This window comes from Macaca thibetana, chromosome 19 (assembly GCF_024542745.1).
Source record: "Macaca thibetana thibetana isolate TM-01 chromosome 19, ASM2454274v1, whole genome shotgun sequence".
NCBI lineage: Eukaryota > Metazoa > Chordata > Mammalia > Primates > Cercopithecidae > Macaca > Macaca thibetana.
This window is the reverse complement of record NC_065596.1, coordinates 43,234,092-43,252,412: the sequence shown is the minus strand read 5'-3', so window position 1 is coordinate 43,252,412 and position 18,321 is coordinate 43,234,092. Positions and strand designations below refer to the sequence as shown.

The 18,321-nt window shown below is 46.7% G+C and overlaps 2 protein-coding genes across 3 annotated transcripts in view; both read left to right on the top strand.

Moving 5' to 3' along the window:
• Positions 1-18,321, top strand: part of SARS2 (seryl-tRNA synthetase 2, mitochondrial) — a 209,078-nt gene that overhangs the window by 109,788 nt on the left and 80,969 nt on the right. The window lies entirely within an intron of this gene.
• Positions 1-18,321, top strand: part of FBXO27 (F-box protein 27) — a 34,280-nt gene that overhangs the window by 5,374 nt on the left and 10,585 nt on the right. The window contains exons 5-6 of one of the 2 annotated variants that reach the window (XM_050769238.1): positions 1,004-1,139; positions 2,466-4,022. In XM_050769238.1, the coding sequence (XP_050625195.1) occupies positions 1,004-1,139; positions 2,466-2,609 (280 nt within the window). In that variant the 3' untranslated portion in view covers positions 2,610-4,022. Of the gene's footprint in view, positions 1-1,003; positions 1,140-2,465; positions 4,023-18,321 lie in introns of those variants that run through there. The other variant, XM_050769237.1, reaches the window with a different exon arrangement.

The window sequence follows — 18,321 nt, the reverse complement described above, 5'->3', positions numbered from 1 at the left end:
TCCCAAAGTGCTGGGATTACAGGCATGAGCCACCATTCCCAGACAGGCATCAATATTTGTGAGAAGTTTAGAGCTCATTACAAAGTTTGGGGATGGAATCCCTTAGACCATCCTCACTTCTGACACAATATGTCACAACAATACAAATATGTAGTTTGATGAGTAATAATTAAAAACAAAATCTGATTGGGCATGGTGGTTCATGCCTGTAATCCCAGCACTTGGGGAGGCAGAGGCAGGAGGATCGCCTGAGTCTAGGAGTTCAACACCAGACTAGGTGACGTGGCAAAACCCCATCTCTACAACTCTACCAATTGCAAGTTTGGAGGACTTCCAAACCACCTTCACAATTCAATAATTCATTGGAAGAACTCACAAAAAGCTACTACACACTTCTGGTTTATTACAGGGAAAAGATACAGATTAAAGTCAGCCAAGGAAAGGAGGGCATAGAGCAGCATCCAGGGAAAAGATCAAACACAGAGCTTCTGTTATCCTTCTCCCATGGTGTCAGGACGTGTTACCATGCTGGCACTGATGTGTGACAAGATGCATGGAATTTTGTTGACCAAGGGAGTTAACTTGAGCCTCGGTGTCCAGAGTATTTCTTAGGTTCATTACATAGGCGTGATGGATTGATCAATTGCCCACATGGTTAATCTCAGTCTCCAGGTCAACTGATGTTCCCTGACTCCCAGCCCCCACAGAAAGTCACATGGTGGGTCTTTCTGGAGACTCCCCACTGAGACTATTTCTATGAGTGTGACTGGCCCCTGCCCTAAATCACATTGGTAGACTATCCAGTACCACCTGGGTCACCATTAAAGACACTCCTGTCTGACACAACATTCCAAGGGTCCAGAGATCACCTCCCAGGAGTCCCTTTAGAGGAACTGGATTTGCATACATGGGAAGGGCATTCGGCCAAGGCAGGACAAGGTAGGCAGACACCCAAAGAGATGGGGTGGCAGGTCCAGCCTTCATGGCCTCCTTCCTCCCACAGGTGGGGAGCCCGACACGACAGTGGCTGTATGTATAGACTACTTGTCCAACTTCTAGACGCCAACCAGACTGTTCTAGATAAATTCTCTGCTGTGCCTGATCCCATCCCACAGTGGAACAACAATGCCTGCCTTCACGTGAGTCTCCTATGGGGGTTTGGGGAAAGGATGTTGGGGGCCTATTGCTGTGAAATAAATCACCCCAAAACTTAGTGGCTTAAAATCAATGACAGTCTGGCTGGGTACAGTGGCTCACACTTGTAATCCCAGCACTTTAGGAGGCCAAGGTGGGAAGATCACGAGGTCAGGAGTTTAAGACCAGCCTGGCCAACATGGTGAAACCCCATCTCTACTAAAAATACAAAAATTAGCTGGGCGTAGCAGCGGGCGCCTGTAGTCCCAGCTACTCGGGAAGCTGAGGCAGGAGAATCGTTTGAACCTGGGAGGCAGAGGTTGCAGTGAGCCGAGATCACACCACTGCACTCCAGCCTGGGTGACAGGGTGAGACTCTGTCTCAAAAAAAAAAAAAAATTAATGATAGTCATTTGACTACTTCTCGTGATTTCTATGAGTTAGTAATTTCAGGAGGGCTCACCTGGGCAGTTCTGGCTCCTGACTTTCAAAGTTCAGACAGTGACATTCTGACGATGTCTGGAGCTGCAGGCCAGGGCGGTGGGTGGTGTGTGTGTAGCAGTTGGTGGCTGGCCAAACATCTCTTTCTTCATTTCGTCTCAGAGCTTCTCCATGGGATCTCTCTGCTTGGGCTCCTTTGGGCTTCCTCACAGCATGGCGGCTCCTAGGCAGTCAGAATGCTTATGTGGTTGCTCAGGGAGGAGGGTTCTAGAGAAACAATAGAAGCTGCCTTGCTTTTTCTGACCTAGCCTTAAAAGTCACTTGGCCAAAGTCACTGAGCATAATTTTCACCACATTCTTGGTGACAAGCAAAGCCACCTAGATTCATGGGGAAGCGAATTAGATTCTACTTTTTTTTGAGGCAGAGTCTCACTCTATCATCCAGGCTGGAGTGTAGTGGCGTGATCTCGGCTCACTGCAACCTCCGCCTGCCAGGTTCAAGTGATTCTCCTGCCTCAGCCTCCTGAGTAGCTGGGACTACAGGCACATGCCACCAAGCCTGGCTAATTTTTTTTTTTTTTTTTTGTATTTTTGGTAGAGACGTGGTTTCGCCATGTTGGCCAGAATGGTCTGGAACTGCTGGCCTCAAGCGATCCACCTGCCTCGGCCTCCCAAAGTGCTGGGATTACAGGCACGAACCACACCGCGCCCATCCAGATTCCACTTTTTGATGAGGGAGTGGAAGATTCTATAAGATTCTAGAAGAACATGTGGCCCAATGGGAGATTTTATAGCCATCCTTGGAAAGTAACCATCTGCCAGAAGGCCCCAACCTCAGCTTTAGAGGGGAGGCTGTGGCACAACGGGGCTGAGCCCCTCCTCTGCCTACAGGTCACCCACGTGTTCTCCAACATCAAGATGGGCGTCCGCTTTGTGTCTTTCGAACACTGGGGCCAGGACACACAGTTCTGGGCTGGCCACTATGGAGCCCGTGTGACCAACTCCAGTGTGATCGTGCGAGTCCATCTGTCCTAGTCCAGGACTATCCTTCTTGCAAGACAGCCTGACTGTGCCTTCCAGGGCCCGGGACCATTGGCTGGGACTCACCATTAACCAATTGACCACTTGTACCTCCCTGGCATACTGAGAATTCCTGGGTCCAATCAAAGGCCCTGACGGGCCCCGTCTTCAGGTTCTAGAAACTACCAGAAGAAGCTTCTTCCATCTTATCTACCTACTGTAGCTGCTGCTTTGGGGGGGCCTACTCTACTGAGGGGAACCCACAGGTGAGCCTGGGGGAACGCCCATCTTGGAGAAGAATTCTCGCCCTCCCCTCTCTTCTCTTCCCACCCAAAACCCTCCGATCCAGCCCCAGACCCCTCTGTCCCATCCCCTCCCCTCCCCGCCATTGACCTCTTGTCTCCTATTGTTTCTGCCATAGGGACTTCTTTGGTCCCTTCAGAGAAGCCCTCTACTCGTCTCTGAACTTAGAGCCTCATCCTTAGGGCTCAGAAAGTCCTAGCCCTAAGGGTGTGAACCTCACCTCCTGGGGCTTCCGAGCTGCAGGGCTGGGACCAGGTCATGCAGCTGAAAATCCATGTTAAAAAAAAAAGTCTGGGCCGAGCACAGTGCCTCATGCCTGTAATCCCAGCATTTTGGGAGGCCAAGGCAGGCGGATCACCTGAGGTCAGGAGTTCAAGACCAGCCTGGCCAACATGGTGAAACCCCGTCTCTACTAAAAATCCAAAAAATTAGCCGGGTGTGATGGTGGGCGCCTGTAATTTCCAGCTACTCAAGAGGCTGATGTAGGAGAATCGCTTGAGCCTGGGAGGTGGAGGCTGCAGTGAGCCGAGATCGCGCCACTGCACTCCAGCCTGGGCAACAGAGCGAGACTCCGTCTCAAAAAAAAAAAAAAAAATTGGGCCGGGTGTAGTGGCTCACACCTGTAATCCCCGCACTTTGGGAGGCCAAGGTGGGAGGATCCCTTGAGCCCCAGAGTTCAAGCCCAGCCTGGGCAATGTAGTAAGACCCCCATCTCTACAAAAAATACAAAAGTTAGCCAGGTGCGGTAGTACGCACCTATAGTCCAAGCTACTTGGGAGGCTGAGGTGGGAGGATCATCTGTGCCCAGGTTGAAGCTATAGTGAGTCATGATCATACCACTGCACTCCAGCCTGGGTGACAGAGCGAGACGCTGTCTCAAAAAAATAAAAATAAAAATAAAAAATAAAAAAAGAATTTGGAGATGGATCTGCCCACTCTGATTTCTCTGAAAAACGAGGTAATTCCCTGAGCCCAACCCCGATCCTCAAGGACCTGTAATTGTGTGGTATTTAAAATTAAAATAACATTATTTTTCATTTTGACTTTTTTTTCAAATAGTAAGAATAATATATCAGCAGCATGTATCTGCCAATCATATGTAATAAATTTCTTATTTTGCCAAAACTGCTTCAGATCTTTTTAGTAGAAATGCAGTGTTGCTGCCTTGGTTGAGAATCGTAAGTAGTCCCAGTTGAGGAGGGAAACCGTACAAAAAAAAACACCGGCTGAGGCTGGGCGCGGTGGCTCACACCTGTGATCCCAGCACTTTTGGGTGGATCACTTGAGGTCAGGAGTTCAAGACCAGTCTGGCCAACGTGGTGAAACCCCGTCTCTACTAACAATACAAAAAATCAGCTGGGCGTGGTGGCAGGTGCCTATAATCCCAGTTACTCGGGAGGCTGAAGCAGGAGAATCATTTGAATCCGGGAGGTGGAGGTTGCAGTGAGCCAGGATCGCATCACTACACTCCAGCCTGAGTGAAAGAGCGAGACTCTGTCTCAAAAAAAAGACAATAGGCCGGGCGCGGTGGCTCAAGCCTGTAATCCCAGCACTTTGGGAGCCGAGACGGGCGGATCACGAGGTCAGGAGATCGAGACATCCCGGCCTACACGGTAAACACTAAAAAATACAAAAAACTAGCCTGAGTGAAGCTACTCGGGAGCGAGACAGGTCTCAAAAAAAGCTGAGATCCGGTCACTGCACTCCAGCCTGGGCCAGCCTCTGGAATAGAGCCTCTGGAGAGCTGACTCCCTGGATCCCCTGGCTGATTTTGGTGAGTGCTGGCTACAATAAGGAAACAAAAAAGCATGGCCCAAGTGACACCTTTGGCTTTTTTCCCTCTCTTCTGTGGGCTGCAAGAGAAAGGGCCAAGACTTTCCCAAAATGAGTTTTTGGTGGGTCAAATACAGTTAACAGTTTATAGGTACCGTCTCCTCCAAGTGGGAGTAAAAGAGATTAAATCCATTGCCGGCCAGCTCAAAGCTTTCGATAAGCCAGATGGAAAAAAAAAAAGAATAAGAAAAACATACACAGTTGGCCGTCTGTGTGGGTGACTTCTGCATCTGTGGATTCAACCAACTGTAGATTGGAAATATTCGGGAGGCTGGGCACGGTGCCTCACGCCTGTAATCCCAGCACTCTGGGGGACCGAGGCAGGTGGATCACCTGAGGTCACTTCGAGACCAGACTGGCCAACATGGTGAAACCCCGTCTCTACTAAAAATACAAAAATTGCTGGGTGTGGTGGCTCATGCCTGTAATCTCAGCACTTTGGGAGGCTGAGGCGAGCGGATCACCTGAGGTCATGAGTTCGAGACCAGCCTGGCCAATATGGCAAAACCCCATCTCTACTAAAAATACAAAAAAATTAGCCAGGCATGGTGGTGGGCACCTGTAATCCCAGCTACTTGGGAGGATGAGGCAGGAGAATTGCTTGGACCTGGGAGGCGGAGGTTGCCTTAAGCCAAGATCATGCCATTGGTATCCAGCCAGGGCAACAAGAGCAAAACTCTGTCTCAAAAAATAAGTAAAATAAAAATGCAAAAATTAACCAAGCGTGGCAGCGGGTGCCTGTAATCCCAGCTATCTGGGAGTCTGAGGCAGGAGAATTGCTTGAACCTGGGAGGCAGAGGTTGCGGTGATCCAAGATCGCACCACAGCACTCCAGCCTGGGCGACGGAGACTTTGTCTCAAAAACAGACAAACAAACCAAAAAATTAGCCAGTAATGGCAGCACACATCTGTAGTCCCAGCTACTCAGGAGCCTGAGGTGGGAGGATCACTTGAACCTGGGAGGCAGAGGTTGCAGTGAGCCAAGATCACACCATTGCACTTCAGCCTGGGTGACAGAGCAAAACTCTGTCTCAAACAAAAGACGATATTCGGGAAAGACTGGATATGGTGGCTCACACCTATAATCCCAACACTGTAGGAAGCCTAGGCAGGAGAACTGCTTGAGCCCAGGAGTTCAAGACCAGCCTAGACAACATAGTGAGACCCATCTCAACAAAAAAATTTTTTAATTAGCTGGGCGTGGTGGGGGGGTGTGTGCCTGTAGTCTCAGCTACTTGAGAGGCTGAGGTAGGAGGATCACTGGAGCCCTGGATATTGAGACCACAGCACTCCAGCCTAGGAAATGGAGTGAGACCCTGTCTCAAAAAATGAATAAATAAATAAAAATAGAAAATACTTGGGGAAAAAAACTTCCACAAAGTTCCAAAAAGTAAAAACTTGAATTTGCCCCATGCCAAGTACTATGTTGAATCTATGAGAATGAAGTGATGTGCGAACATTACACGGTTGATCCACACATTATACAGTTAACCCATGAACAACGTGACGGTTGGGGTGCCGACCCTCCTTGCTGTTACAAATCTGAGGATAGCCAGGTGTAGTGGCCCACACCTGTAATCCCAGCGCTTTGGGAGGCCGAGGTGGGTGGATCACAAGGTCAGGAGTTCAAGACCAGCCTGGTCAACATGGTGAAACCCCATCTCTACTAAAAATACAAAAATTAGCTGAGCGTGGTGGCGCAGACCTGTAATCCCAGCTACCCGGGAGGCTGAGGCAGAAGAATCTCTTGAACCTGGGAGGCAGAGGTTGCAGTGAGCACGCCATTGCACTCCAGCCTGGGCAACACAGCAAGACTCCATCAAAAAAAAAATTTTTTTGAGTATAAATTTTGATTCCCCTAAAACTTAACTACTAATAACCTACTGTTGACCAGAAGCCTCACTGATAGCATAAATGGTCAATTAACACATACTTCATATGTTATTATATTATATACTGTATTCTTACACTAAACTAAAGAAAAGAAAATGTTGGGCAAATTGTAAGGAAGAGAAAGTACATTTACTGTTCAGTAAGTGGAGGTGGTCATCATAAAAGTCTTCATCCTCGTCGTCTTCACAATGAGTAGGCTGAAGAGGAGGAGGAAGAGGAGGGCTGGTCTTGCTGTCTCAGAGGTGGCAAAAGTGGATGAGGTGATGGAGGTGGAGGGGGAGGCAGGAGAGGCAGGTACTTCACAGAAATACGTCATAGTTTCTGTCTGACTTTTTGCTTTTTCATTTCTCTAAAAATGTTTCTATATGGCACCAAACCTTCTTCCACGGTTTGCTTTAGTGTCAGTTCCTGTATCATAGAAGGGTCCATGTCATGAAAGAAGTCAAAAACATCTTCAATTAACATCTTCTGGCCGGGCACGGTGGCTCACGTCTGTAATCCCAGCACTTTGGGAGGTGGGTGGATCACCCGAGGTCAGGAGTTTGAGACCAGCGTGGCCAACATGGCAAAACCCTGTCTCTACTAAAAATACAAAAATTAGCCGGGCATGGTGGCAGGCGCCTGTAATCCCAACTACTCGAGGCTGAGGCAAGAGAAATCACTTGAACCTGGGAGGTGGAACCCGAGATTATGGGAGCACTGCCTAGGTGACAGTGAGACTCCATCTCAGAAAAAAAAGAAAAAAATATTCTGTTAATTCCTCTGGTGTAGAATCTATTAGCTCTTGAATTTCCCCAAGATCCATAGCTTGAAACCCTTCACCCCGCGGCAGGGCGCGGTGGCTCAAGCCTGTAATCCCAGCACTTTGGGAGGCCGAGAGGGCGGATCACGAGGTCAGAGACTCCATCCTGGCTAACACCGAAAAAAAAGACAAAAAAAAACTATTGGCGGGCGCCTGTAATTCCTACTGAGGCAGGAGAATGGCGTAAACCCGGGAGGCGGAGCTTGCAGTGAGCTTGAGATCCCCACTGCATCCAGCCCGGGCTACAGAGCAAGACTCCGTCTCAAAAAAAAAAAAAAAAAAAAAAAAACCCTTACTTTTTTTTTTTTTTTTTTTTTGCCATATCCACAATCTCTTTAATGATTTCCTTGATTGGCTCTGTTGTAAATCCGGTGAGGTCATGTACAGTTTTCTCCTGCAGGAATTTATTATTTTCACTCAACGGCATTCGTAGCTTTTCTCTAACAAGGACGGCATCTTCAGTGGCGTCATCCTTCCAGACTTTCCTAATGTTCTGTATATCAGTCTTCTCTTCCATGGTGTTGACAGTCCTTTCCACAGTGTGTAATGAGCCTTAAAGCTCCTTATCACCCCCTGATCTAGAGGCTGAAGTAGAGGCATTGTGTTTGGGGGCCATGAGATCACTTTGACACCGTCAGTGTTGAATTCATGAGGTTCTTGGTGGCCAGGGACATTATCTAGTATCAAAGTAACTTACTGGCAAGGTACTTTCTAACTTCAAGGACAAAGCGTCGGTGGAACCAACCCAGAAGAAGGGTTCTCGTTGTTCAGGCCTTCTTGTTGTACAACCAAAAGACTGGCAGCCTTATCTTTGAAGGCTTGGAGGTTAGCAGTTTTCTATGTAAGGGCAGCCTGATCATAAATCTGACAGCATTTGCACACAACGGTAGGGTCAGCCTATCCCTACCTGCCTTAAGTGCTCACCTCTCTTCCTTACTAATAAATGTCCTTTGAGGCATTTTTTTTTTTTTTCCAGAATAGGGCACTTTAGTCTGCATTACAAACCTCTTCATGACGGAGCAAGGTGTGGTTCATGCCTGTAATCCCAGCACTTTGGGAGGCCAAGGCGGGCGTATCGCTTGAGGTCAGGAGTTTGAGATCAGCCTGGCCAACATGGTGAAATCCCATCTCTACTAAAAATATAAAAATTAGCTGGGTATGGTGGCGGGTACCTGTAATCCCAGCTACTCAGAAGGCTGAGGCAGTAGAATCGCTTGAACTCAGGAGGTGGAGGTTGCAGTGAGCTGAGATTGCGCCACTGCACTTCAGCCTTGGCAACAGAGTGAGACTCTGTCTCAAAAACAAAACAAAACAAAAACCCCTCTTTAGGCAGATATCTTTCCTCCTCAATGATTTCCTCACTAGCACCTGGGAACTCATCTGCTGCCTTTTGGTTGGCAGAAGCTGCCTCTCCTGTTACCTTGATATTTTTTTAGCCAAACTCTTTAGAATGATCAAACCATCCTTTGCTGGTATTAAATTCTCCAGCTTTATATCCTTCACCTTCTTTTTTCTTTAAGTTGTCATATAATGACTGCACTTTTCCTAGAATTATATTAGAATCTATAGGTATGTCTTTTTTACAGCAATTCTGCACCCACAGAAAAACTACATTTTCTTTCTTTCTTTCGTTTGTTCTTTTTTTTTTTTTTTTGATGGAGTCTTGCTCTGTTGCCCCAGCTGGAGTGCAGTGGCGTGATCTGGGCTCACTGCAACCTCTGCCTCCCAGGTTCAAGCGATTCTTGTGTCTCAGCCTCCCAAGTAGCTGGGATTACAGGCACCTGCCACCATGCCCAGTTAATTTATGTATTTTTGGTAGAGACAGGGTTTTGCCATGTTGGCCAGGCTGGTCTCAAACTCCTGGCTTCAAGTGATCTGCCCACCTCAGCCTCCCAAAGTGCTGGGATTCCAGGCCTGAGCCATCACACCTGGCCTTGCATTTTCAGTATGAGATAAAAAGATATTTCACAAAAAGTGCAAGGATTTCCTGCCTGCCAGCATAACTGCGACCACTTCGGGAATGTCATTTTCTTTTTTTTACAATGCTCCCCAATGCTGAATTCATCTTGAAATATCAGGCACCTGCAGCTGCAGACCTCAATCTATGATACATATCAAGCAAATCAACTCTTTCTTGTAATGTCATGACTTGTCTATTTCTTGGGAGCACTTTCAGTTTCACCAGTGGCACTCTGTATGGGTCCTGTGGTGTTATTCAGGGTTTACGATATTGCACTCAACAAGATGAAAAATGAACGAGAACCAGAAGAGATCGCTGTATACTGGCTATGCAATTTGCTGGAGAAACGGACTCCTTGGAGACGATTAGCATCACATGGTGTTTAAGCTAATACAACACTTCAGCTCACTGCAACAACAACAGGAGGTGGCTACGAAATTATTACAGTAGCGTTACTTCAGTTAATTTCGTTCAATTATGATTTCACACTGCATCTTTGCATTGGTTTACATTTCTCTCAACTGCAAATAGTACCATGCAAAGTCTGTGTTTATGTGTGTAAGTTTCGGCCAACATGGTGAAACCCCATCTCTACTAAAAATGCAAAAAATTAGCTGGGGGTGGTGGTGGGCGCCTGTAAGCCCAGCTACTTGGGAGGCTGAGGCAGGTGGATCGCTTGAACCTGGGAGGCTGAGGTTGCAGTGAGCGAGATCACGCCATTGCACTCCAGCCTGGGTATCAAGAGTGAAACTCCATCAAAAAATAATAATTAATAAATAAAGTATATGGGAGGATGTGTGGAGGTTATATGCAAATATCACTGCATTTTATATAAGGACTTGAGTATCTGTGGATTTTGGGATCTGTAGGGGTTTCTGGAACCAATCCCATGGATACCAAAGGCTGCCTGTAGATTCTATCCATATCTTTAGCCTACAGGTTGCAGCAACCCTGCCTTCTATTCCAACTATTAAGTGTTTAATTTATTGATAGACATTTGAGTAGATTTGCAATGAGAAAAAAAAATGGAGAAATTTGAAAAGCTCCTTTGTATTTTGTGACTGTTTCATCTAGATGTATGATTTTATTTTATTTTATTTTATTTTATTTATTTTTGAGACAGTGTTGCTGTCACCCAGACTGGAGTTCGGTGGCTCAATTTCAGGTCACTGCAACCTCCACCTCCCAGGTTGAAGTGATTCTCAGACTCCCAAGTAGGTGGGATTACAGGCACGTGCCACCATGGCTGGCTCATTTTTTTGTATTTTTAGTCAAGACAGGGTTTCATTATGTTGGCTGGGCTGGTCTCAAACTCCTGACCTCAGGTGATCCACCCGCCTTGGCCTCCCAAAGTGATGGGATTACAGGCGTGAGCTACCACACCTGGACTAAATGTATGATTTTTTTAAAAAATCAATGTAAAATGTTTATGCTTGCAATATACACTATGGAGATCATCTGAATTAGAGAAAGCTGCAAAAGTCGTTGTGTGTATATAAAACAACTCCCTGCTTTTTGCCAACAATGGGAGGATTGGAATTTTAATTCCGAGTATTGGAAACAGAACAAGTACAGTCTCTGTAAATGATGATTTTTGCCATGATTTTGGCTTACTGAAGGCTTTGGAGAAAGCAAGAAGCAGTAAAAAGAGCGACGCAATCTCTGGATGGAAATAAACTTTTGGAGTTTCACTTTAAAACAAAAATTTATTTTTTGAGACAGGATCTCACACTCTCACCCAAGCTGGAGTACAGTGGCGCGATCATGGCTCACTGCAGCCTCGACCTCCTGGGCTCAAGTGATCCTCCCGCTTCAGCCTCTGAGTAGCTAGGACTACAGGCACGTGCCACCACACCCAGCTACTTTTAGAGTTTTAAAAAACACTTTTTAGTCTGCTAATAAGCCCTTGTTAAAATCAAGTGCTGGACCCTTAAAGGCAGCTGATGGGGCAGCCTGGTGTGCATATTTTTTTGTATGTCTGAAAAAGTTTTGTTTCTTTAATATGCTTTTTTTTTTTTTTTTTTTTTTGAGACAGAGTCTTGCTCTGTCGCCCAGGCTGGGGTGCAGTGGCCGGATCAGCTCACTGCAAGCTCCGCCTCCCGGGTTTAGACCATTCTCCTGCCTCAGCCTCCCGAGTAGCTGGGACTACAGGCGCCCACCACCTCGCCCGGCTAGTTTTTTGTATTTTTTAGTAGAGACGGGGTTTCACCATGTTACCCAGGATGGTCTTGATCTCCTGACCTCGTGATCCACCCATCTCGGCCTCCCAAAGTGCTGGGATTACAGGCTTGAGCCACCGCGCCCGGCCAAGTTTTGTTTCTTTAATATACTTTTTGTTTTTTTTTTTTTTTGAGACGGTCTCACTTTGTTGCCCAGGCTGGAGTACAACAGTGCGATCTCGTCTCACTGCATCCTTGACCTCCTAGACTCAAGCAATCCTCCCACCTCAGCCTCTTGAGTAGTTGGAATTACAGGTGTGTGTGCCACCACACCCAGCTAATTTTTTGTTTACTTGTTTGTTTGTTTTGACAAATTAGAGACAAGGTCTCACTATGTTGCCCAGGCTGGTCTCGAACTCCTGAGTTCAAGTGATCTTCCCACCTCAGCCTCCCAAAGTGCTAGGATTACAGGCGTGAGCCACCGCACCCAGCCTAGACTTTATTTTTAGAGCAGTTTTAGGTTCACAGTAAAACTGAGCAGAAAGTATATAATTATCCTATATCCTCTGTTTCCCCCAGCCCCTCACACACACACACACACACACTCCCGTCCCCTATCAACATCCCCCACCAGAGTGGTACATGTTATAATCAATGAACCTATGTTGACACATCCTTATCACCCAAAGTCCATCGTTTGCATTAGGGTCAAACTTGGTGTTGTACATTCTCTGGGTTTGGACAAATGTGTAACGACATGTATCTACCACTGTGGTATCACACAGACTAGTTTCACTGCCCTAAAAGTCCTCCGTGCTCTACCGATTCACTCCTCCCTCCCTCAACACCAGATGACCACTGGTCTTTTGTTGGTTTTGTTTTGTTTTTGTTTTGAGATGGAGTCTTGCTCTGTCACCCAGGCTGGAGTGCAGTGGCACGATCTTGGCTCACTGCATCCTCTGCCTCCCAGGTTCAAGAGATGCTCCCACCTCAGCCTCCCGAGTAGCTGAGATTACAGGTGCCCACTACCACGTCTGGCTAATTTTTTTGTATTTTTAGTAGAGATGGGGTTTTACCATTTGGCCAGGCTGGTCTCGAACTTCTGACCTCAAACGATCCACCAGCTTCAGCCTCCCAAAGTGCTGGAATTATAGGCATGAGCCACCCTGCCTGGCCAACCACTGATTTTTATATTGACTCCATAGTTTTGCCTTTTCCAGAATGTCATATTGTTGGAATCATACAGTATGTATCCTTATCAGATTGGTCTCTTACTTCTTGATATGCAGTTAAGGTTCCTCCAGGTCTTTTCATGGCTTGAAAGATCACTTTTAGAGACAGGGTCTCACTCTGTTGCCCAGGCTGAAGTGCAGTAGCATGATTAGACCACGGCTCACTGCAGCCTAAAACTCCTGGACTCAAGTGAGCCCCCTGCCTCACCTCCCGAGTAACTGGGACTACAGGCGTGTGCCACCACACCTGCCTCTTTTTTTTTTTTTTTTTTTTTTAGATGAGGTCTTGCATTGTTACCCAGGCTGGTCTGAAACTCCTGGGCTCAAGCGATCTGCCCACCTTGGCCTCCCAAAGTGCTGGGATTACAGGCATGAGTCCCCAGACTCAGCCTTTTTTTAGAGACAGAGTCTTGCTCTGTCACCCAGGCTGGAGTGTAGTGATGTGATCATGGCTTACTGCAACCAGTGCCTCCCAGGCTCAAGCAATCCTTCTGCCTCAGCTTCCCGAGCAGCTGAGACCACAAGGGCACACCACCACATTCAACTGTTTTCTATTTTTTGTAGAGATGGGGTTTTGCCACGTTGCCCAGGCTAGTCTCAAACTCTGGGATTCGAGCAATCCACCCACTTTGGCCTCCCAATGTGCTGGGATTACAGGTGTGAGCCACTGCACCTAACCTCTTTTTTTTTTTTAAGACAGAGTTTTGTTCTGTTGCCCAAGCTGGAGTGCAATGGTGCGATGCCAGCACACTGCGAACTCCGTCTTCCAGGTTCAAGTGATTCTCCTGCCTCAGCCTCCCAAGTAGCTGGGATTACAGGTGTGTGCCACTCCTATTGAGTTTTAAGAGTTCTTTGTACATTTTGAATAACAGTCCTTTATCAGATATGTCTTCTGCAAATACCTTCTCCGAGTCTGTGGTTGTCTTCTCTTTTTCTTGAAGGTATGCATTTTTGTTTGTTTTTTTTGTTTTTGAGACAGGGTCTCACTCTGTTGCCCAAGCTAGAGTACAATGATGCAGCCATGGCTCACTGCAGCGTCGACCTCCCGGGCTCAAGCAATCCTCCCATCTCAGCCTCCTAAGTAACTGGGACTGCAGGTGCCCACCTCCATGCCCAGTTAATTTTTAATTGTTCTGTTTTTTTTTTTTTTTTTTTTTTTTGGTAGAGACACAGTTTCACTATGTTGCCCGGGCTGGTCTTGAACTCCTGTACTCAAGCAATCCTCCCCGCTCATCCTCCCATAGTGCTGGGATTACAGGCACGAGCCACTGCGTCCAGCACATGCATGTCTTTGAGTGCATCATTTCCAACTCTAAGACTGACAAGGGAAAAGGGCTCAGGAAAGCCTTGTTTGTCACTTGCACTTGAAACAGAACCTTCTAGCCTGCATCATCTTGGCTTTGCTGCAGCCAAAGAACAGCCACTGATTTGTGGCTTCTTGAATGCACAGATCCTAATGGCCTGGACCTGACTGTAAGCCAAAACCTGATACTGCTCTCTGTTCTGTGCTGTTTCAGTCTCAGCATGTGCTGTGCTAAATTGAAAACAGGCACACACTCCAGGAACAGGACTTTGACTGTGAGACCATTGCAGACTTAGGGCACCCTCTGTGGGACCTAAACTGAAAACATCATGGATGCTGGCTGGACCATCTGGATCACATACAAATGCCCACAGGAAAGGGCTTCTTATTCTTCTTCTTCTTTTTTTTTTTTTCCTAGACGGAGTCTCACTCTCTCACCCAGGCTGCAGTGCAGTGGCCAGATCTCAGCTCACTGCAAGCTCCGCCTCCCGGGTTCACGCCATTCTCCTCCCTCAGCCTCCTGAGTAACTGAGACTACAGGCACCCGCCACCACACCCAGCTAATTTTTTGTATTTTTAGTAGAAATGGGGTTTCACGGTGTTAGCCAGGATGGTCTCGATTTCCTGACCTCGTGATCCGCCCACCTTGGCCTCCCAAAGTGCTGAGATTATAGGCTTAAGCCACCGCACTGGGCCAAGGAAAGGGCTGCTTCTTTGAGGAAACCATCTACAATCAACTGACTTCTTGACTTCTTGGCTCTTTATTTCTTTCTTTTTCTTTTCTTTTCTTTCTTTTTTTTTTTTTTTTAGACAGAGACTCCCTTAGTCGCCCAGGCTGGAATGCGGTGGTACGATCTCGGCTCACTGCAACCTCCGCCTCCTGGGTTCAAGCAATTCTCCTGCCTCAACCTCCCGAGTAGCTGGGATTACAGGCATACACCACCATGCCTGGCTAATTTTTGTATTTTTAGTAGAGACAGGGCTTCACCGTGTTGGCCAGGCTGGTCTCAAACTCCTGACCTCAGGTGATCCTCCCACCTCGGCCTCCCAAAGTGCTGGGATTACAGGCGCGAGCCACCACGCCCAGCCATTGAATGCATTTCTAACCTGTGATTCCTGCCAAAAGCTGTAAGTTCAAGGAGGGCACCTCTCAGGGACTGTGACCTCTCTGGCTGCTTCTGACAGGTTGGACACTTGGGAGATGCCTCATTTCTGTTGCCTTGTGCTCAACTTTCTGGATTGGTTGCAGTTTGCAACCGTGGCCTGTAGCCTGACTCTACTTCCCCACTTCTCTCCTGCTACACACACCTTAGGAAGGCAGTTTGATTACTGAATGCAGCTGTCCCCAGAAAGGGACTGAGCTTTTGCAGGAAGCTCATTGGATGATGATCAGTTAAGAGGTTGTAGGAAACCATTTTGAAAATTTAGGATTTTTGTGGGTTTTTTTGTTTTTGTTTTTTGTTTTTTGAGACAGGGTCTCACTCTGTTGCCCAGGCTGGAGTGCAGTAGTGCCATCTTGACTCACTGCAACCTCCGCCTCCCAGGTTCAAGCAGTTGTCCTGCCTTAGCCTCCCAAGTACGTAGGACTACAGGCCCACGCCTCCACATCTGGCTAATTTTTGTATTTTTTTTTTTTTTTTTTGTAGAATCGGGTTTTCACCATGTTGGCCAGGATGGTCTCAAACTCCTGACCTCAGGTGATCCAGCCTCCTTGGCCTCCCAAAGTGCTGGGATTACAGGCATGAGCCATCGTACCCAGCCTCTGTTCTTGATATATAAGCTGGTAACAAAAAAAAAAAAAGAAGAAGAAAATTTAGAATTTCATCCTGACCAATTCCTGGACACGATGTGTCTTTCTAGTCAACCTGTATAAAAATGTTTTTTCTGTGAAATGCTTCCATCCCTTTTGTACCCAACCCTTCTGGATGAAACATTTAGATGAGAATTTAAAAATGAGGCTTGGCGCGGTAGCTCACGCCTGTAATCCCAACACTTTGGGAGGCTGAGGCGGGTGGATCTCCTGAGGTTGGGAGTTTGAGACCAGTCTGGCTAACACAGAGAAACCCTGTCTCTATTAAAAACACAAAATTAGCCGGGCGCGGTTGGTAATCCCAGAGTTTGGGAGACCATCACGAGGTCAGGAGATCGAGACCATCCTGGCTAACACAGAGAAATCCTGTCTCTATAAAAACACAAAAAACTATTGTAGTAGGGTGTGGTGGCAGATGCCAGTGAGCTAATCCCAGCTACTCAGGAGGAGACTCCGTCTGAGGGTGTGGTGGCAGGAGAAGGCTGAGGCAGGAGAATTGCTTGAACCTGGGAGGCGGAGGTTGCAATGAGCAAAGATCGTGCCATTGCACTCCAGCCTGGGCAACAAGAGCGAAACTCTGTCACAAGAGAAAAAAAAAAAAAAAAAAAAAAGAGTTAATAAATTCAGGAAAGTTTTGGGATACAAATCAATATTGAAAATCAGGGCTCAGCTCAGTGACTTATGCCTAGAATTCTCAATACTTTGGGAGGCGAGATGGGAGGATTGCTTGAGGCCAAGAGTTCAAGACCAGCCAGGGCAACAAAGGGAGACCCCCCCCCATCTCTGCGAAAAATAAGAAATTAGTTGTATTTCTATACACTAGCAATGCCAATCTGAAAATGAAATTAAGAAAACAATTCCACCTGTACACTGAAAACTACAACATTGCTGAAAGAAATTAAATAAAAGCTAAATAGATACCCCATGTTCATCAATTGGAAGACTTTTTATATATATATTATATAAAAAATATATATTATATAATATGTATATAAAATAAATATATATAATATATATATTATATAATACATATATATATATATATTTTTTTTTTTTTTGAGACAGAGTCTCACTCTGTCACCCAGGCTGGAGTTCAGTGGCGTGATCTCGGCTCACTGCAAACTCTGCCTCCCAAGTTCACACCATTCTCCTGCCTCAGCCTCCCAAGTAGCTGGGATTACAGGCGCCTGCCACCACGCTCGGTTAATTTTTTTGTGTTTGTTTTTTTTTTAGCAGAGACAGGGTTTCACTGTGTTAGCCAGGATGGTCTCGATATGCCGACCTCAGGTGATCCTCCCGCCTTGGCCTCCCAAAGTGCTGGGATTACAGGTGTGAGCCACCGTGCCCAGCCTATATTTTTAAGATGGCAATACTCCCTAAATTGATCTACAGATTCAGTTGCAATGCCTATCAAAAAAAATTTTTTTTGAGAGAGAGAGTTTCTCTCTGTTGCCCAGGCTGGAGTCCAGTGGCACAGTCTCAGCCCACTGCAATCTCCACCTCCCAGGTTCAAGCAACTCTCATGCCTCCGCCTTCCAGGTAGCTGAGATTACAGGCAAGTGACACCACACCCAGCTAATTTTTTGTATTTTTAGTAGAGATGGGGTTTCACCATGTTACCCAGGGTGGTCTCAAACTCCTGACCTCGGGTGGTCCACCCGCCTCAGTCTCCCAAACTGCTGGAATTACTGGCATGAACCAAATTTTGATAGGTGCCTGGCCACCTATCAAAATTTTAAGAGCCTTTTTTTTTTTTTTTTTTTTCCAGAAATGGGCAAACTGATCACAAAATTCACATAGAATTGCAAGAGCTTCCAAATAGCCAAAACAATCTTGAAAAAGAAGAACAAAATTGGAGGATTCATACTTTCCAGTTTCAAAACTGACTACAAAGCTACAGTAATCAGAACACTATGGCCCTGGCATAAGTGATGCTGGACAGGTGAGCCCCAAAGTGGGACTTAGCCCATGAGGTTCTTGGCTTTGCCCAGGAAGGAATTCAAGGCCAAGCCAATGGTAGAAGAGAACAGCTTTACTGAAGGGGCAGTGTTACGGCTCCAGCCCTGTTACAACTCTGACTACTCCTGCACAGCAGGGCTGTAGGCAGAGACTAGCAGCTCAGGGCAGTTTTGCAGTCATTTATATCTACTTTTAACACATGTAAATTAAGGGGCGATTTATGCAGCAATTTCTAGGGAATGGGTAATAACTTTTGGGTCATCGAGTCATTGCCATGGAAGAGCGGGGGATAACTCCCTGGTGGTGTGACGGCAACAGTAAACTGACATGGCACACTGATGGGCGTGTCTTATGGAAAGCTCCTTCCACCCCAGCCCTGTTTCAGCTAGTCCTCAATTTGGTCCAGTGTCAGAACCCTGCCTCTGGAGTCAAGTCCCACCTCCTACCTCATAGGGAGAGACGTAAATCAATGG